Below are 19890 nucleotides of genomic sequence, written 5' to 3' on the forward strand. Positions count from 1 at the left end.
ACTGTTTGTCCTCAGACAGCCACCTGAGACTGTTTGTCAGTAAAGACGGGACCACGGCCCTGAGCGGGACGCAGATTGCCACCAGGTAGGGCTCCAGAACCAACCAGAACCAACCAGAACCCAGCAGAACCTGATCTCTGCTTCCTGTCTGTCTTCCAGAGGATCTCCGGGCGTCTTTGAGCCAGTGGTGATCGAGACTCACTGAGGCTCCATGATGGAGGTTCTTCTGCAGACCCGGTTTACTCAGAACCAGCGGTTCCCGTCCGCTCCGGGTCGCTCCACTCACCTCCATTATCAGCTGCTTTTAAATCTGAATGATCTGGATTATTCCAGCAGAGCCTGGCAGGATCCAGGCCTCCAAATGATTAATCCTGAATGTGTGAGAATAATCCAGAATAATCCAGAATAATCCAGAATAATCTGACACTCGGCGGGTAAAATTTTTCCTTTTTTTTATGCACAGAAACGTATTAAAACCCATAAAGTTGTGAATTTATCTCGGAGTCAGATGTGAAGCTGCAGGCAGTTTTAACGTTTTTATTCTGAAACATTTCAGCTTCAGAACCGGTTCTGACCCGATTCAACAGAACCGCTCTGCTTTAAGACAACAGAGTTCTGCAACTTTATGATGACATCACAAAATGTTTGGTTTTATAACTCAGAGGATTATTTTACTTTAATGCTGAGGACACATTATTATTATTATTATTATTATTATTATTATTATTATTATTATTATTATAGTCTACTGGTTGTTTGTATTTCACAGTTTTGCACGTCTAACCTCTGAGGTTTATTATTAATAACCACTACAACAGTTTTGAATCTCTGCTTTAATCTCTGTCGTGTTTCTGAATGGAGAGAAAAATGATGAAAATTTTCTCTTCGTTCTCCAACCTGGATTTTATTACTTTAAATCCATTTAAAACACATTAAAGAGCCTTTAATCAGCTGTGCCTTTTTAATGCAGAAAAATTAAACATTGATTTTTCTTTTGCTTCTCAGGATCTGTAGCTACTGAATGATTAGCCGCTAACGGGGGTGCTAAAGGCTAAAGGCTAATTGCTAGTTTTTGTTACTGTTCTCTGAATTTTAGTCACAATTTTAACACTGATACATGAAAAATGTATTATTCACATTTCTTTTATTCTGTCTGTAGAATAAGTGCAGGTGTGTGTCTGCTAAAGCTTTAAATGTAGCAGCTAGCAGTAAAGAGGGCAGCTAGCTGCTAACTGCTAACTGTTTGTTGTTTCTCATCTGGGTAATAATTTTCCTTGCGGTTCATGAAAATGTAATGTAGAGATCTGCTTGATCTTTTCTTGCTCTTGAGGTTTTGAGGTTCTTCTAACTGATTTAGCTGTGGTGTTTAGGAGTTAGCAGGATGCTAGCAGCTAATTTTCCTCAGCATTTTGATAGGGTTAGGGTAGCAGTTAGAGCATGCGCTGCTTGGACCTATATTATTTTATTTGACTTTTCTTTGGCTCCTGGTTAATAATCTGTTTACTGCTGAGTCGCATCATGTAGCTAAAAGGCTAACTGTCTTTAGCCATTTGTTTGTATGGAATCACAGAAAGTGCCACAACAAAGAAGAAAAAAAGGAAACATTTGTATTGTTTGTGTCTTTCATTTGTTTATATTCACTATTTAATAATTCCTGTGGTGAATTATTCACACAAATATTTCACACATTTATTCTTTTTGTGGCACTCTTAGGATTCCATACACAGAGTAGATTTAAGTTTTCTACAGCTAGACTGACGTCTTTAGAGATAAATTATTGTTCTGATTCCCACAGTGATGAATTATTAGTGCCGTTAAGCCGAGCAGGAAAAGTTTTTCTGCTGGATCAGAAACGTTTGTTAGCTTTAGCTGCTCAGTTTTCATCCAAAGGGACAAACTCCAGTCAGAATCAGCCGTTGTTATGCATGCAGATGTTTCTGTGGTTCTGTTGGGCTCAGAACCAGCTGCTCCAGGACAAAGCCTGGCCTGTTCCAGAACCAACAATAGACAGAGAAACGGACCTGAACGGGTTGGTTGTGGTTCTGGATGTGTGGATGGATGCGTGCAGGTCACGTGTTTGCTTCTTCCGCCATGTTTCACATCGCTTTACTAAAAACATTAAAAACTGAATATATAATATTTATCTGCTCCGTCTGACCCAGATAGATGCTCAGAGTTAGAATCAGCAGGCTGGTTCTGGTTCTGGTTCTGGTTCTCACTGGATCTTAAAGCTTTATAAACACTGAATTAATTACAGTGGAACCACTTAACTGTATTTTAGACAAAACGTCCATCAGACATGTGTTACCTGTTATTTTTACACAAAGTGTTTTATTTTTTATTTTGGTGAAAAGGGTTTTAATGTTTCATAATGATTCAAATGAAACTGATGAATGAGATTATGATTTATATTTTAAGTGTTGTGATGAATTAATGTGTTTGGTACAGGGAATAAATGATTTATTTCACATGTTTTTATTACGCTGATCTAAATGTAAACGGTTATTTTAGGTAAATTTATGGTTGTTTTTGTTATTAATGTTCAAACAGATTTTAACTATTTACATTCATTGTTTTAAAACAATTGTTATTGTAAGACTTTATCTGTTAATTTAGTACATAAACATCAAATTAAATGGAAAAGCTGTGATTAATTTCATGCTGTGCTTCATATTTTCATCCACATTGAAATTGAAAAATGTATTTTCCTTTTATTTATGTTCAGAGCTTTGCTGAAGTATTCACACCCCTTGAACTTTTCCACATTTTGTAGCTTTAAGAACAAATGACAGACAAGTGACAGACCAACACAAAGCGGAGCATGATGGTGAAGTGGGATCAGAATGATGCATCGTTTTCAACATTTTTACAAATTGGTTTCGTAATAATTTTTTTTAACAGAGATTTTAGTGTGAATATGTTAAAAATAAAATGAATTTTTTATTTTAATTTTATTTTTATTTTTACAGATAATTTTTTTTTTGTAACTGAAACTGAAGATCGGATTTTTTATCTAAACGAATCTTTAGCGGATGGCGGTGAAGTTGCACAATACAACCGTTAGGGGGCGACAGAGACCTGAGCACTTCCGGTAGGTTTAGGAGAAGAAGTAAGAAGCCGGAAGCATCGACAAATAATCCTTCACTACGTGTCTGTAAACATGGTAAGAAATACAAATAAAATAATAATCAAACATTTATGGTCAAAGGCAGATTTAAAATGAATTTTTAGCGTTTAATGTGTGACCGGAAGTTCCCGAGGTGAAGCATGAAGATAAAGTTGTTTTTAAGAGGTTAGCCAGTTAACTTGTAGCCTCGCATTAACTGTAACTCTGATTTAGCATAATACAGTCTTATTTTATAGTTTTAATGATTGTGTTGGTTTCAGTCTTAAGTGACGATTTGAAGCTAATTATTTGCGAATAGTTTCTGAATGATTTGTTCGTGTAACTTATTTCTCTGTTCAGACAATTTTTATTTATTTGTTGAAAATAACTCCAGATCTATAAGACTTTTCGACGCCGAATTCAAGAGGAAACGTTGTTTGCTCAGAAAATACGTTTTATGATCATATTCTTTCCACAAAAATCTGTTTTTTGTCTAAAATCTTCAGTTATTTGTACGGAGTCCCGGACTGGACGGAACCAATGTGAGACAGAAAATAACGGAGGAAAAACGGAACATTTAGCAGTTGCACCAGCTTATGTTTATGATTCTGTTCAGTGAAATTACTTCACTAATATTCAGACTGCAAGAAAATAATGAAATCTAAAGAGTTTTAATCTAATTTCATACAACTTGAATGTTTCTGTTAAATTGTCCCCTCAAAAGGTTGAAATGAAATAAAAGGAAAATAAAATCATTTCCCATATTTGACACTTCCAGGTCTACCCGTCCCCTGTTTCTCCAGGTTTTCTCCATGTGTCCCAGGTTTCTCCAGGTTTTCTCCATGTGTCCCAGGTTTCTCCAGGTTTTCTCCATGTTTCCCAGGTTTTTCCAGGTTTTTCCAGGCTCAGAGCCGGAGCAGAAACCTGTCTGGTGAACTCCCAGTGAAGGGAATGTGTTTGCTGTGTTTCCAGGCTACCGGAGCGGATCAGGCGGTCGGGATGAGTCTGGTTCTGTTCAGCCTGCTGCTCTTCTCGTATTACACCGTCTGGGTCATCGTTCTGGTACGGGACCTGATCCTGGGAGCGAAATGAATCTGTTATTATCAATCTAAACATCTAATTACTGGATGTTATTATAAATTCAGTCATGATGTTTCTGTCATTCTAAATTAATTTTCTCCCTGACGTCTTCGTGTTTCTGCAGCCGTTCGTCGACGGACGCCACGTCCTTCACAGATACTTCCTTCCTCGGGAATATTCGGTCATCCTGCCTGGAGTCGCTGCAGTGCTGCTGCTGCTCTGCGTAGGTCAGAGGTCATGTTTACTCTACCTTTCAGTTCCTGACAGACTGAAGCTGATCTGGTTCTGGTTCTGTCCCATCAGCTTTACTTCAGCTCTTACTATGAATTCACTCAGTTTGTTTATGCAGCAGCAGCAGGTGTTCAAACTGCCTCATGTTGAGATAATCAGTGAATAAAATGTCACATTTGGTTTTTAATGAGCAGAACTGCATGTTTCAGTTTCATAATAAAAGCCCAAACTGATGCAGGAATCAGATTTTTAGTTGAATCTCAGATTTTTTCTCGGTTCTGAAGGTTTTTGGGTCTCATGTTCTGTTCGGTCCAACAGGAACCTTCACCGCCGTCATCCTGTGGAAAAACCGCAAACCAAAGAAAACCGACTGAGTCCCTCTGGACTCATCCTGAGGAACTCTGGCTCCCTCTGGTGGCCGTTCTGTCCCGATGACGTCAGAGGCTGAGCCCAAGGAATGACGTCACAATTCAGGAACGTGAAACTGATTGTTGAATAATGAGGAAATCTGTAAATATTCAGAGTTTATTGCCATGGAAACAGTTTTCTATAAATGTAGGAGTGAATTTGTGTACAGATGGTTTCACTTTTGTTTACATTGAAATAAAATAAAACTTTTGCTCCTTAAAATTATTTGTCTAAATGTTTCAGATCAAACAAATAACAACAAACTCAGATTCAATTTATTCAGGAAATAAATCTGTTTCTGTGAGAAAGTATTAAAAATATGCCATATCTGCTTATAGCTTATTTTCAAAAGATTATTTTAATCTGACAGATGAGATGAATTTGGATACATTTATTCATTTATTGAATTATTAAATTTATTCCTCAATAAATGCAGATTTGTAAACTTCAGGTTATTTTTCTGAACTGGATCCTCTTTTTTCTCTTATTCTAACAAACATAAAATACAAGTTTGTCTTGAAGGCTGAAAAAATCAGAAATAAACATTTCAATAGTTTTTAATATTCACCTGCGGTGCATTAATATTTCTGTCCGGATGGGGGCAGCAGATCCAAACTTTAAATCTGTAGAAAACCTGAAACCACCGATTAAAAACGATGTTTCCAGGTGAAAATAATGTGGTTTTATGTTTGCAGAATGTATTAAATTAGGGCTGAAACGATTAACCGGATTAATTGATTATTAAAACAATCGTCAACTAATTAACTGATACAAACTATAAACATTTTGCATAAATAAAATCAAGAAGGAAGCTTAAAATTAAAAATACGTGTAGACACAAAAAATTAGTATTATTATGAAAAGTAAAGTTTAAAAAACTATGAAAAATCTTAATAAATAAAAAAATCAGCACTAATATTCCATAGAATTGTTAATAAATCAGAATATTTATTTACTTCCTGAATATTTCATGCAAAGTAGCAGAAACTAAAGAGAAGTTCAGCAGAACTTTGATTTCATTAAATTAATCCATAACAGATTCATAAACCTGAACGTTTCCAGCCCAGTTTAAAGTTCGGAACCGATGGAAACTCCTGCAGAAGGACCAGCTGCTGGTTCTGGACCGGTCCGCCCAGCTGGACCGGGCAGGGCCGGGCTTTTAATTTGAAGGGACGCTGCTGGTGTGGAGCCGGAGCCCATCAGCCCGCAGAGCCAGTCGGTGTCAGGGTCTGGGTGTGACCGGATCCAGGATCAGTCCCGGCCCGGTCCGGCTGCGGCACATGAGCCAGAGACACCGGACCGAACCGGAACCAGACCCAGAAGCAGCAGAACTCACTCTGAGGTGAGAAAAATGAGTCATTCTGCTCTGAAAAATAGATAGATAGATAGATAGATAGATAGATAGATAGATAGATAGATAGATAGATAGATAGATAGATAGATAGATAGATAGATAGATAGATAGATAGATAGATAGATAGATAGATAGATCGTTTAGTTGAATAATTTGATAATTTAATAAATGCTGATGTTAACGTGCAGATCATTTGAATGTTTCTGATTGGCTGATGATGAGAGGCTGGAAGTGATGCTCCCAGCTAAACAAACTCTGAGGTGAGCTGACCTGCTGACTCCAGTTCCGAACCGGTCCGGACCGAGCCGAACCGAGCCGAACCGCCCGCCGGAGCTTTGCTAGTCAAATGAAGGCCGGAGGTCTGAATCCATCATGTAAATCCTGATGAGAGCAAAAAGCTGCGCAGCAAAGAGACAGAAAAGTTACACTGTAAAACATGAACAGCAATGCTAAGTTATTAGAGGAAAAACTGATACTTTCATATTTTTACTGTTATTCATTCATTTAAATATCCCAGCTTTAAGTTAAATACCTGAATAGCAAGCTAGTTGTTTAGTTTAGCTTAGTTTGAGTAAATGTATGTTAACTACAAATTTAGTCGTGTTTACATTATTACAGCTTTTTTTGTTGTAGTTTAATTTTTCTTTCAGTATTTAAACAAAAAGCCAAAAACATAAAAACCAAACATGGAGAAAATATTCGTCCTTTATGATCTTCTGATCATGAAGCTGTTCTGCTCCACAGCTACGCTAACTTTAGCTAAACAAAATATTTATAAAGTAAAACAAATGAAAACCTGTCTGGTTTCTTCCTTTCTGCCATGTTGCTGTTTAGCTCTCCACACCTGGACGTCTCCTTCCTGTTTAGCATGTAGGCTACCATGTAGCGCAGATGACCTTTGACCTTCCAGTTGTCTGGGAACTGGACCCATGCCTGACCCGGACTGGTTCTGTTGGTCTAGTTCCGGCTGGTTTGTGTTCGTCCAGGTAGCTCTAACGTTGGGGATGAACCAATCAGATTCAGAGAAAGCAGTGACATCATCAACGGTTATTTAAAGGGCCAGTCATCCAGGTTTGGTCTCTGCTCTGGAGCTGCGGCTGCTCTGCTGAAACGTGTTAATGAGCCGCTCGGCTCATGAGGCGCGGCGCGGCCCGCGGAGCTTTCATCCCATTGTGCTGGTTGCCATGGCAACCCAGTTACAGACTCTGCGTTTGGTTTTCCTGCTGGCCTCCGCTCACTCTTTGATTTCTGCAGAAAGCTTTCAGTGCCTCATGCTGCCGCTCTGCTCTCTGTCCAGATGGAGCCGCCTGGACGCCTGCCGCCGCCATCGCAGCGATCCGTGAAGCGGCGGCGCTGGGGCGGCCTCAGGCAGCAGTGGAAACTTCTGGGTCTGTTTGAGATCGACCAGCAGCACGACTTCTACGGCCTGACCTGCAGAATGAAGGAGGGCCTGGCTGCAGCCATACACACCTCCACACACACACCGCCAGCGGTGAGTCGGGGCCGGCAGCGGCAGCATCATGCCTGGTAAAAACCACACAGGAACGCCTGGTGGCTCCCCAAACCGGCCCAGAGGTCAGAGGTCAGCAGCCTTCACGTTTTGGTCTCAGATCAGATCAGATTAAATCAGTTCTCTTCATTTCAGTTCAGTTCAGTTCAATTTGTTTCAGTTCAGTTCGTTTCAGTTTAGTTCAGTTTAGTTTAGTTCAGTTCGTTTCAGTTCAGTTCGTTTCAGTTTAGTTCAGTTCGTTTCAGTTCAGTTCGTTTCAGTTTAGTTCAGTTCGTTTCAGTTCAGTTCGTTTCAGTTCAGTTCGTTTCAGTTCAGTTCGTTTCAGTTCAGTTCAGTTCCTCATATCTGGATCAGTCGAGTCAAACTGAATCAGTTGAAGGTGAAACTTCGTCGTGTTGCTGAAGATTCGTCTCTAAAATGATTCCTGCTTCGCTACGTTTGCTGATTCTTCATAATCTATGAGGTGATTTGACCTCTGTGACCTCTGACCTCTGGTTTCATTCTGACGCTGCTCCTCTCTCTGTCCAGTCAGTAAATTGATCTGAAGCTTTTAAATCTGTACAAAACGTCTCTGATGTTCATTCATTCACTTCAGAGCTGAAGCTTTTTGTTTTTATGTCACTAATAATAAAATGCTGAAGGTCGCCGCGCTGAAGGTCGCCGCGCCGCGCTGAAGGTCGCCACGCTGAAGGTCGCTGCGCTGCGGCGCTAACAGCTTTCCAAGGATTGATTATTGGATTTCTGAATGTGTGAGCAGTAAAATCATCTCTTAGTTTTCGGATCAGAGGAAAACCAGCAGCAGAAACTTCCACAGATTATGAAGCTATTCATCTCAGAATGACCCCTTCCTGCTGCCGTAGTTCCCTTTGGCAGCAGTGGCAGCAGGTCAGAGTGCAGCGAGGCTCAGCAACCTGGGATTCAGCAACAAGCTGCCTAAACATCCAATTAAAGTTGCTCTATGTGTCAACGCTGCCGTCTCCTGGGACCAGGCAACTAAGCAAACAAGCAATTATTCCTGAAACTGAAACTGAGATTATGAGGAAACTCCTGATGCTCATGTAGAGCAACGGCTACAGAAACATTTAACAATCATTTATTTAAAATATTATTAAAACCGGAATCCAGACGGTTAATAATTATATTCAGTTTTTATGATTCTAAATGTTGTTGCTAAGACTTTGATTCAGGGGAAGCCAGTGAACAGTAGACACCTGCTAATCCGCTAATAACTGAGCTAGATTTTACATTAGCGCTTTAGCATTTTTGCTAACGTTGAAAACATTTATTACTTTAGCTTCCCCTGAACATTGACATATATGAATTATTTTGAGAGCCTCTCCATGTTCTCCTTATGGGAATCAACATGGCTGAATTTAGCTCTTTAGCATTAGCATGTGTTCAAAACCATTTTGGTATAGGCCTTTAGCGTTAGCAGAACCAGTGTTTATTGGGATGCTTTAGGGTTAGCATAAAGGTTAAAACTTGGATGATTATTGACTAAAGGACAGTTTGGCATCATGCCAGTATTTATGTTAGCTTTGTGAACTAGCCACAGGTTGATTCATTAGCAAGCTAACGATGATGTGCTGTGGTGAAGCAGTGAGTCCCTCTGAGCTCCAGCTGTTATTTTAGAGGAAAACTTCATTCTGGAAGTAGAAGAATAAATAAATGATTCTGGTTTGTGTAAAAATCCTGACAGGAAGTAAAATCTGATCCAGGTTCAGCCTGGAGCTGACTGGGTTTCTGTTGCTACAGAACAAACAGAATTCCCGACCTGGTTCAGCTTGGGCCTAATCCCTCTGACGCCCAGAGCGCTGACTCAGCAGTTAGCATTACGGCTCGGTCAGCGGCGCCGCCTCTGACATCACGGATCGCTGCGGCGACCTCAGCGCACTGAGCGCCAGCAGTCACTGAGAAATGCACAAATATCCACAGAAAACACATTTAAACCAGATAAACCAAATTACACAAGTCGCTGCAGAGATGGGTGGAGTTTGAAGGATTTCCTGTAGAGGTCTGTGTTACAGCACCTCTGGAAATCCCTCTGACTGAAGACATTCTGTTGTTTTATGGCTCATGAATTCCTGAATTTCCACTTTCCTATAAAAACAGGAACAGAAACGGATTAATAACCTGAAATATGAAACAGATTGTGAATCTTTCTGTCTTACTGTGTTTCTGTTTCCAGAACGACCTTTCAGACGATGACTTCAGGTCCAAGGTCACGCAGGTGCATAAGGTGAGGTCGGGCCGGCAGGCGGTGATCGCGGCTCTGCAGGCGTCCCAGACAGTTTGCTGTGTTTGTCCAGGACTTCTCCCTGGAGACGTTCGGCGGCCCGGTGTTCGCCGCTCTGCGCGCGTCGCTGGGAATCACAGAGGACGAGTATCTGCAGTCTCTGTGCTCAGAAAGCTGCTACCTGCAGTTCATCAGCAACTCCAAGAGCAAAGCCGACTTCTTCCTGACGTGAGTCTGCTGCTCAGTCAGCAGGACAACAAACAGGAAGCAGAAACTGACCACACGGCATAAACAGAAACACGTAAATCAGAACATTATAGAAAAGCTGCTTGTTAGCATTTTAACATGTTAGCAAGGTCTTCAACCACTACAAAATTATTAGCTAATGCTAACAAAATAATTTTATTAACATAGCTGCGAACATTAGTCATTCTTAGCTATTGGACTTTTTTCAGATGTTTGTTGCTATAAGCTTATGAGCTAATGTCAACAAAATAGCTTTTATTAGCGTAGTTGCTAACGTTAGTGTATGATAATGGTGGTTAGCTATCATGCTAATTGTAGGACGTTTAACAACAGGTGTTTATGGATTCTGTGTTTTTGAACCTTCAGAAATGATAAACGGTTTTTCCTCAAGACTCAAAACAAACGAGAGATTAAATTCCTTCTGTCCAACCTGAAGATTTACGTGGAGCATCTGAGGAAGTTCCCACATTCACTGCTGGTCAAGTTCTTAGGTACAACCCACAACCTGACCTTCAGCCTGACCTTTAGCCTGAGCTTTAACCTGACCTTCAGCCTGACCTTTAGCCTGAGCTTTAACCTGACCTTCAGCCTGACCTTTAGCCTGAGCTTTACCCTGACCTTTAGCCTGAGCTTTAGCCTGACCTTTAGCCTGAGCTTTAGCCTGACCTTCAGCCTGACCTTTAACCTGAGCTTTAGCCTGAGCTTTAACCTGACCTTCAGCCTGACCTTTAACCTGAGCTTTAGCCTGAGCTTTAACCTGACCTTCAGCCTGACCTTTAACCTGACCTTTAGCCTGACCTTTAACCTGAGCTTTAGCCTGAGCTTTAGCCTGACCTTCAGCCTGACCTTTAACCTGACATTTAGCCTGGCCTTTAGCCTGACCTTTAACCTGACCTTTAGCCTGAGCTTTAATCTGACCTTTAGCTTGACCTTTAGCCTGAGCTTTAATCTGACCTTTAGCTTGACCTTTAGCCCCAAACATCAGATGGAGGATGTTAAACATGATCCTGTGGACTTGATGATTCTCTTGTTTTCCTTTCAGGAGTTCACCGGATCCGGATCCCACCCGGTCGGAAGGTAAAGATCCGTTTTGACCCGATTCTCTGGTTCTGAACATCAGGAACTGAGGAATCTTTAAACATTTCTCCTTGGAAAAAAGGGATTTTTTTCACTCCAAAATGTAGCATTATCAAAACAAATTAAAATTTCAGAAAACAAAATGTGATTTTTGTGTGAAAATATCTGCTAATGCTAACTATGTTTTAATATCCAGATTTATTTTTTTAATTTTCTGTATTTTTTGAGAAATTACCTGTAAATTAATTTTCTGAGATTTTAGAAACTTCTGGATCGTCTCATATTTTCTTCTTGGCAGAAATATTTCATCGTGATGCAGAGCGTCTTTTATCCGGACGAACGCATCAACGCCCGGTGAGTCTGGACCGGTCCTGGTTCTGGTCGGTCCTGGTTCCGGGTCGATCCTGGTTCCGGTTGGGTCCAGTGACGCTGCCTATGTTCTGCAGGTACGACATCAAAGGCTGCCAGGTGAGCCGGTGGACGGACCCGGCGCCGGAGGGCAGCCAGATCATCGTGGTTCTGAAGGACCTGAACTTTGAAGGCCAGTTCATCACGCTGGGTGAGGAAGAGGATGAGGAGGAAGGTGCAGCGCGCCCTCTGCTGGTCACACAGAGAACTGCTTCTATCCTCCAGAACCGAACCAGTTCAGTCTGAAAAAACCTGCTGGATTCAGGTCTGGACTAGGCCATTCTAACCATGAGTCAGCGTTGATGTAATCCATCCCATAATGTCTCTGGATTATGTCAGAAACCAAAGCTCAGATTTTTAATGGTGAAAAAGTAGAAAGTTCTGCTTCACTGTAAAACATTAAAGTTTGTTTTTGTGATTAACATGAAAATGTTCCAGAGGTTGGAGATCTGAAAACATCTGCAGCTGGAAATACTTTGAGCTGCTGTTTTCATAACTCTGAGACCAAAGGATGAAATCCAAACCGCCTGGTTCCGCTCTGACCCCGGTCCGTGTGTGTGTGTGTGTGTGTGTGTGTGTGTGTGTGTGTGTGTGTGTGTGTGTGTGTGTGTGTGTGTGTGTGTGTGTGTGTGTGTGTGTGTGTGTGTGCGTGTGTGTGTGTGTGTGCAGAGCGGCAGCGCTCCTGGCTCGTCCAGCAGGTGGAGATCGACACCGGCTTCCTGGAGCGGCTCAACGTTCTGGACTACAGCCTCCTGCTGGCCCACCAGCCGCTGCACCACGACGAGCGGAACCAGAACCTGTCCTTCGCCTCGCTCATCGTCAGAACCAAGAAGTCCGTCCGCTCTGCTGGTTCCACTCCCAGGAGCTAAATAATTACCTAAGCATTTATCTGGCTAACCTGCTAAGTAGTTAGCCAGCTTAATATACTAACTAGCTAAATAGTTAGCTAAACATTTAGCTGGCTAATTTGCTGAATAGTAAGGAAGCTAAGTATTGAGACTGCTAAGCTAAATACTTAACGAGCTACATGTTTAGCTTGTTGTGTTTGTCAGATCTATAGATGCAGCTCTAGGGTTATTGTTCTCGCTGCTCTATGGGAAAATGTGAATCACCATGGCAACCAGTTCAATCAGCTCCTCCTTGATTCGCCGCCTCCATAATTTCTATAAATCAGATTATCTGATCAGATTAGATTAAGGAGCAGAGACTCCATCTTAATTAGCCTCCGTCTCCATGGTAACGGCAAATGGGTTGGGTTCTAGCCCAGTTCGGTGATCTTGACCCTGTGGGAGTGAAACGGACCCTGGACGTTTTCTGGTCCGTTTCCTCAGAACTTTAAATGGAATAATTATTGACCAGGTTCTAATCTCAGGCCCGGTTCTGACCAGAGTCCTGTACAGTCCGCCTCACTTCCTGTCTGGTACCGTTCCAGGTCCGTGAACCCCGGGTCCAGCCCGATCCATGCCGGAGTCCCAGGAGCGGTTCTGGACGACGACGACGCCGGACCGTCACCGGAACCGGACTCGGGTTTAACGTCGTCGCAGGACCGAGACGACTCGACCCAGACGAGTCCGCGGCCCACCGGAACCGGCGCCGACTCGCCCGACATCCCGGACTTCAGGGCCCAGAACCGGCGGCTGCTTCCGAACCTGAAGAACCCGCTGCACGTCATCGACGGGCCGGAGCAGCGCTACTTCATCGGCATCATCGACGTTTTCACCGTCTACGGCCTGAAGAAGCGGCTGGAGCATCTGTGGAAGAGCCTGAGGCATCATGGCCGCTCCTTCTCCACCGTCAGCCCGCAGGAGTACAGCGGCCGGCTGCGGGGGTGGGTCCGGGACCACAGCGAGTAGACCGGAACCACTGGGCCGGAACCACAGCAAGTAGACCGGAACCACTGGGCCGGAACCACAGCAAGTAGACCGGAACCACTGGGCCGGAACCACACGACTGGACCAGAACCACACGACTGGACCTGAACCACACCGAGTAGAACCACACCGACTGGACCGGAACCACACGACTGGACCTGAACCACACCGAGTAGAACCACATGACTGGACCGGAACCACAGCAAGTAGACCCACTGGACCGGAACCACTGGGCCGGAACCACAGCGTGTAGACCGGAACCACTGGACCAGAACCACACCGACTGGACCGGAACCACACCGACTGGACCGTCTGCCTCCTCCAGCTCACAGAACCAGAACCACCCAGCGGACCGTTTCTGGTTTCCAAATGAAAACAATCTCGTTATAGAAAATCATAAACTAAACCATCATTCTGCATCAGGTCAAAGGTTAAAGGTCACGGCTGCTTGGCAGGGTTGAAGGAGAAAGCCTCTTCTCTCTAGAAACAAGATGGCTGCCGGACTGAGGTGAGCAAAGCCGAGACGTCGTGACGACGTCCTCTGGGCCGAACACCAGGCACGGTGGTGGAGGCATCAGGATGTGGGCAGAACCTCTCAGTCAGTGATTGGACGAGACCAGGGGTGTCCAAAGTTGCGGCCTGGGCTCCATTTTTGGCCCTCAGACTGATTCTTGCGGCCGCCAGCTGCAGATCAGGAAAGAATCAAACTTCAGACCTGGATTAGATTAGGGAGATTAGACCTTCCTAATCTAATCTGATGCAAATAAATTACTTTATTGATCCCAGAGGGAAACCAAATCACCATGGAGACCAACGTAAACAATCCTGCATGATGAAAACAGAGGAACCGTTGTTCAGCACGAAGGTTTTTCATCTGCAGGCTAATCTGCTAACCCGGTTCGCCGTTGATTCAGATTAAATTTTTTATTTGTAATCAAAGTAAAATCATCAGCAGAATTATTAGCAGAGTCCTTAAAGTCTTAAAGCGACTTAAAAATTGGCTTTAAATACACCAATCACAGGAGTTAAACTTGGTCTGTAGCTAGCTGCTAATAACTCCATGCTAACTAGCTAACTTGTTTTGATTGTTGGGTTGGTTCGGTTCTGTTCAGGCTGTAGAATCCAGCTGGATCCTCCAAACATCACCTGGATTTAGATGTTTCATTTCAGCTGAATTAAAAACGTCTTGAAACCTGCAGATGTTGCAAAGTATTTAACTGCGTCTGACAGTTTTACTGACAAACCGACTGCTGCTTGGCTAAAAACGAGCAGACAAAACAAAAATGGCCGACCTGTTTTATTGATTTTATTTATTGGAACTTATTTTACAAACTTCTGAAGCTTCAAACTGCAGCAGAATTCATGAAGGATGTGAGATCCTGGTGAAGATCCAGGATGTAAGTACACCCTGCTGGATGACAGGGTGTACTTACATACATACTTACTTTTCCTCCCAGTTTCCAGATGATGGTTTAGTTTCTGATCTGCTGCGTCTCAATATGCATCATGTGCTGTTTATTGGACTCTGACGTCCTTCTGCCTTACAGGAACATCCATGATGATGTTTTGTTTGAACTGTGTGACGTTTAAATGATTAGTTTGGTTTTTATTTCATGTTTTTCGTTATAAATCTGTATTTTTATGCAAACAGACCTGAAAGGCCTGCAGTCCAGTCCAAGAAAGAAACGTTACAAATCCTTCGTTCTGAGGATTTCTGCCTTCGATTAGCTTGACCAAAGGCTCTGCCTCAGGCCCACAGCATGATGCTGCCTCTGCCAGCCACAGAGCCCGGTCGCTCCACTTCCTGTGTCTCCGTTTCTTCCTCAGGAGTTCTGATCCGACCGGATCCTCGGACAGTTTCATGATTTCCTCTATAGGAAGTAATCCATCTGTCTTTTACCCGTTTGTTTCTGTCCAGAACTGAATCCAATAAAACCCGGTTTGGATCCGGATCAGAACCTCCAGCAGCTAGCTCCACCTTCGGGTCAGAACCTCCAGCAGCTAGCTCCACCTTCGGGTCAGAACCTCCAGCGGTTAGCTCCACCTTCACCATCAAACGCCTCCCAGTCCTGAACCTGCAGAAACCAACATAAATCTGATCTGACGCCTGGACGCAGAGCTGAGCACTGCATTTAAAGTATTATCAGACTTTAAATGCTAATGCTAATGCGCTAATAGCAGAGCTAGTTTAATGTTTAGCGCTTTAGCTAAGTTTCCTAACAATTAGAGCACTTAGCTTCATCTAAATACCTTGTTGGTGTAGCACTTTAGCTTTAGCTGGTGTAGTGCGTTAGCGTAGCTAATGTTCATGATGAGTTATTTAGATTTAAGTGGCGGTGCCGACCACTGGCTTGTTGAGTTCAGGCTACTTTAGGTCAAAGGTCAGTGAGGATTAGCAGGCGTTTGGTAGTGATGGCAGGAAGCGGATCGATCGGTGGATCATCTGATCAGAATCTCCAGTGATCCAATCTTTTGGTTCCAGAACTGAGAAACTAAATGTTTAGTTCTGGTCAGAAACGTCTGATGGATCATATCTGATGAACCGGAACCAGAAACCATCAGGTCCAAACGGGATGGCTCCCAGTGAGGGGAACTGGATCCAGACCCGGGTCGGATCCAGAACTCCTGTTGGATCCTGTGAACTCCTCAGGGGCTGAACCTTTAGGCCCAAAGCAGGTTCAGCTCCTGCAGACGTCCGTCATGATAAAACCGTTTCTGTTGCCTGAGAGGCAGGAATGATGTGAACGGATGAAACATCGTTGCTTTGTACCGCCTGCAATAAAGAGAAATGAAAGTTAAAGAAAGAAAGAATCTGTTTTATTTCAGTTTCCTCGTCTGCCGGCTGCTAACTGCTAACTGTTTTTCTCTAGTAAAGTTTCACAAAAGAGCAAAAAGCAGTTGGTAAAAATCTCATGTCAGACACAGTGGTTAGCACAGCTACCTAAGAAGCTAGCTTACTTAAAGTAATTCACAAATGTTCCTATTCATGCTGTTTGTTGAGAATATTTAAAATATTCAACCGGAAATACCTGGAGGGAAGGCTGCTAACGGCTAACATTAGTAAAACTGCCAATCTTTAGCGAGAGCAGAGATGTTAGCTTGAACAGTGGAGCCATTTTGTTTCCACTGTTTATTAATGAATATTAAAATATCTCTGGTGTTTGAACCCATAATAAATATTTAGTTGGGATTTTTCTTTCCTCTCAGGTTTTTGACGTTTTGTTTTTAGAACCAATGATTTTTATTTTTTATTATCAGACTTTAAAACATCCGGTCATCTGGAGCTCATATTGAGATTTCAGTTATTTTAATTTGTTTTGTTTTTTCCGCAACTTTTCTACATTGATTTAAAATGTTAAATAAATAGGGAGTAATGACTAGAGTTGAATCTAGTTTATGTTTTTCTACATGTGAGGTCAAAGCAGATGGATCTAGAAATGAAATCAGATAACTGCCTGGTTGTGCCTTTTAGAGTCACAGACTTTGTGGAAGTGTTGTTCCCTCCACGACCACCAGAGGGAGCCAGAGAGCTAAATATGAACTACCAGAGTTAGAGGAAGAATAGAGTCCAGAGCATCAGATCAGAGCTGATGGCTCATTCTGACTCTCAGTTCAGGTTTTTTATGTTACCTTCCAGGTTTGGAATTTTATTTCAGTGATTCCAGTTTACCATTTTCACTTTTTGTGTCATTTTTCTTTCTTTCTCTGGTTCAGTGTCTAATGTCCAGTTTTTGATTAATTTTAGATTCCTGTTCTGTGTTCTCGCTCGCCCCCTGTGCCATTTTCTCTCTGTCTCTCCTCACACCTGTGATCCGTTAGCCAATCAGCTGAAGGAGGGAGGAGCTTATTTTCCTCCTATCAGAGTTGATTCAACACCGATGGAATCAATTATGGAAAATAACTCGAACACTGGAAACCATTTCAAATCAATCCTGATGCAATCAGCTGTTGGGAATAACTAACATTGGAAACATTTAACTCATCAAGGGTTAAAACGACTCATAATGAGTTAAAGTCAACTCTGAAGCCTTTGACCCTGAAATTTTAACTCTTCAGTTTTTGTTGTGATTCTCAGATCCAGTGAGGAAACGGATCGACTTTCCGTCAGACGAACAGCAGGAGACCCAGAACCGACCGGGCCGGGCCGGAACCACCAGGATATGTAGCTGAAGCTAAAGCTAAAGCACAACACCAACTGGACATTTACCATAAGCTAACGCTAACGTGCTATACCAGCATGCTAGATAGCATGTTTAGCTTAAGCTAGATTCAGCCATCTTGTCCCTTATCGTATGTTAATGACACAATAGATTTTTTTCAAAAAATTTTCAGAATTAATCTGAAAAAATTAATTTAGTGGAAGCTAAGTGCGCTACACATTTTCAAAGTTAGCAGGCATGCTTAACAGTGCTAAGCTAAATATTAGCTTGAGTGCTAGCGCATTACTGCACTGGGGTGTGAACTCCTGCTTCCTGCTGTCAGCCGGTTCCGGTTCTACAGAAATTACCGGGTCGGCTGGTTAGAAGGAGCAGAAAAATCGACATTAACTCGTGATTTAACAGCAGGGCTGATTACGTTCTCACATGGGACCAGTTTGGGTCAATTCTCACTTTGTGAATAAACCAGAACAAAAATAAAATATTTGAATCTGTCTCTGTTTAGCAGCTGATGAAGGCTCCTCCTCATCCTCCTGTTCGGTCTTCCTGAGTCTGAAAATAAGCAGTGAGGTAAGAAACTCTGTGGTTCTTCACCAATAAAAGGTCGCGGGACGCGGAGCGGAGCAGACCGGGAGATGGAGGCTCTCAGCAGATCTGCGGAGGTCAGGGTGCACCGAGAGGAAGAGGCCCTCCTCATCCTCATCAACCACTGCCGGGAGATGAAGCAGCAGGAAGCCCGGCTGAGGCTCATCACGCTGCGCGGAGAGCCGCCGGCAGGGGGCGCCCTGCGGCGGCACGAACACCGGGAGGGTTTAAAACATTCAGGCTGGTTCTTCTGACACCTCCAAGTTCGGTTCGGTTTCTAAAACCACCAGAACCTGCTCAGTTCATCCGAACCGCCTCCGGTGTCCTGAGAGAGTTCGAGTCGGTACGAACCGGACCGGACCGAACTTCCTGCAGAGACAGACTGAGAAATGAGAATAAATAAATCAGCTTCCGCCTGGAGGTCTGAGGAGCCCAGAATCCACTGCAGAACCGAACCGAACCGAACCTGGACCTGCTGTCTACATTTATGGTAAATATTTATACAATCACTTATTTTAAGTTACATATTTTTGTCATTATTTTGTAGAAATCAGTTTTCACCTTGACACCAAATGTTTTTCTGTCAAAAACGCCAAATTTTATTGATCCTAATTTGATTAATTTCTAAAGGCAATAATGGTAAATTTAAATAAATTTAAGTAAACACTAAAAGAAATAACCAAGGTCAAGATTTATTGCAATTTACTGAAAATAATTTGCCTTTACAATTAAATGTGTTTTTATATATTTTATCTTCTAATAATTTCTGCAGCAATCTCAGATTTTTTTTGAGCAGCCATGTTTGATTCAGAGGAAGGGTCTAGTCCAAGGCTGGGCAGTCCTGGTCCTGCAGCTCTTAGACGTCTCCCTGGTCCAACACACCTGGATCCAGCAGCTGAATCTCCTCAGTGCATCAGGTTCTGCTAACCTCAGTATTTGACTCGGGTGTGTTGAAGTACATCTAAAAGTAGCAAGAGGCCCTCCAGGCCTGGAGTGACCACCCCTGGTCTAGTCAAATCCCTGAAGATGCTTTTAACTTTTACCTCAGGAAACCTAATTTTTGCCATCAGGGTCAAAACTGTTTGCAATTGAAAGATGTTGGACAAACAGGAAACAATTATTTCTAAATACAAAGTCAAATATTTTTTATTTGTTCAATATTAAACTAGAAATGCTCATTTAAAAAATAAAATAAGTCATTGCTTGGAAAAAAGCTATTAAAAAATCTCTGGGATGATGTTTTATTATAAGACAGTTTTCTGTTAGGATTTGTTTGTGTTGCAGTTACAATAAATTGGGGGTAAAAGTTTATTTTTGTGCTCTTTACAATATAATTAAGATTTAAAGAAGATTTAATTTATTCTGTTACGATGCGTTCAATGACCACTGCAACAACGCGGCGTCTGTGACACACATGCTGTTTATTGAACATCTATACTGGAGAAATGAGACGCCAAAAAAAATCACATTTAACCAAAGAGTTAAAACACTGAAGCAACAAAACGACACTTTATTTACACACACACACTGCGCGTGGTCCAGTCAAAGCCCGCACTCTGATTATGCTGAAAACATGTCAACAGTTTCCTAAATCAGAGAATCTCAGAGATTTAATCCAGAA

At 42.5% G+C, this 19890-nt stretch overlaps 3 protein-coding genes across 5 annotated transcripts in view; all 3 read left to right on the top strand.

Moving 5' to 3' along the window:
• Positions 1-2654, top strand: part of LOC106924599 (early estrogen-induced gene 1 protein-like) — a 14556-nt gene extending 11902 nt beyond the window's left edge. For both annotated transcript variants that reach the window (XM_088011233.1, XM_014998401.2), the window contains exons 10-11: positions 16-85; positions 160-2654. In XM_088011233.1, coding sequence (XP_087867359.1) covers positions 16-85; positions 160-205 — 116 coding nt within the window. In that variant the 3' untranslated portion in view covers positions 206-2654. The remainder of the gene's footprint in view (positions 1-15; positions 86-159) is intronic.
• A 404-nt stretch (positions 2655-3058) lies between these two features.
• dpm2 (dolichyl-phosphate mannosyltransferase subunit 2, regulatory) lies at positions 3059-5047 on the top strand. Of its 2 annotated transcripts, none has more exons than XM_014998410.2 (4): positions 3059-3163; positions 4079-4168; positions 4311-4413; positions 4736-5047. In XM_014998410.2, the coding sequence occupies exons 1-4, from the start codon at positions 3161-3163 to the stop codon at positions 4789-4791; spliced, it is 252 nt and encodes an 83-aa protein (XP_014853896.2). In that variant the 5' UTR covers positions 3059-3160; the 3' UTR covers positions 4792-5047. The 2 variants fall into 2 exon arrangements, with proteins under 2 accessions (XP_014853896.2, XP_087867361.1); XM_088011235.1 differs by having other exon boundaries at positions 4311-4409.
• Positions 5048-5646: 599 nt separating this feature from the next.
• pip5kl1 (phosphatidylinositol-4-phosphate 5-kinase-like 1) lies at positions 5647-16338 on the top strand. Its single transcript, XM_014998405.2, has 10 exons — positions 5647-6167; positions 7477-7671; positions 9878-9928; positions 9999-10153; positions 10538-10662; positions 11214-11248; positions 11547-11602; positions 11695-11807; positions 12326-12488; positions 13089-16338. The coding sequence occupies exons 2-10, from the start codon at positions 7477-7479 to the stop codon at positions 13507-13509; spliced, it is 1314 nt and encodes a 437-aa protein (XP_014853891.2). The 5' UTR covers positions 5647-6167; the 3' UTR covers positions 13510-16338.
• The last annotated feature ends 3552 nt before the right edge of the window (positions 16339-19890 follow it).

This window comes from Poecilia mexicana, unplaced genomic scaffold (assembly GCF_051168715.1).
Source record: "Poecilia mexicana isolate PSO_F unplaced genomic scaffold, ASM5116871v1 scaffold_12, whole genome shotgun sequence".
Classification (NCBI taxonomy): domain Eukaryota; kingdom Metazoa; phylum Chordata; class Actinopteri; order Cyprinodontiformes; family Poeciliidae; genus Poecilia; species Poecilia mexicana.

Coding starts and splice junctions, on each gene's coding strand:
- dpm2 (XM_088011235.1), top strand. Junction 4,169..4,310: donor CCGTCTGGGTCATCGTTCTG/GTACGGGACCTG, acceptor GTGTTTCTGCAG/CCGTTCGTCGACGGACGCCA. Junction 4,410..4,735: donor CAGTGCTGCTGCTGCTCTGC/GTAGGTCAGAGG, acceptor TCGGTCCAACAG/GAACCTTCACCGCCGTCATC.
- pip5kl1 (XM_014998405.2), top strand. CDS start 7,477: ATGGAGCCGCCTGGACGCCTGCCGCCGCCATCGCAGCGATCCGTGAAG. Junction 7,672..9,877: donor CCACACACACACCGCCAGCG/GTGAGTCGGGGC, acceptor TTCTGTTTCCAG/AACGACCTTTCAGACGATGA. Junction 9,929..9,998: donor AGGTCACGCAGGTGCATAAG/GTGAGGTCGGGC, acceptor GTGTTTGTCCAG/GACTTCTCCCTGGAGACGTT.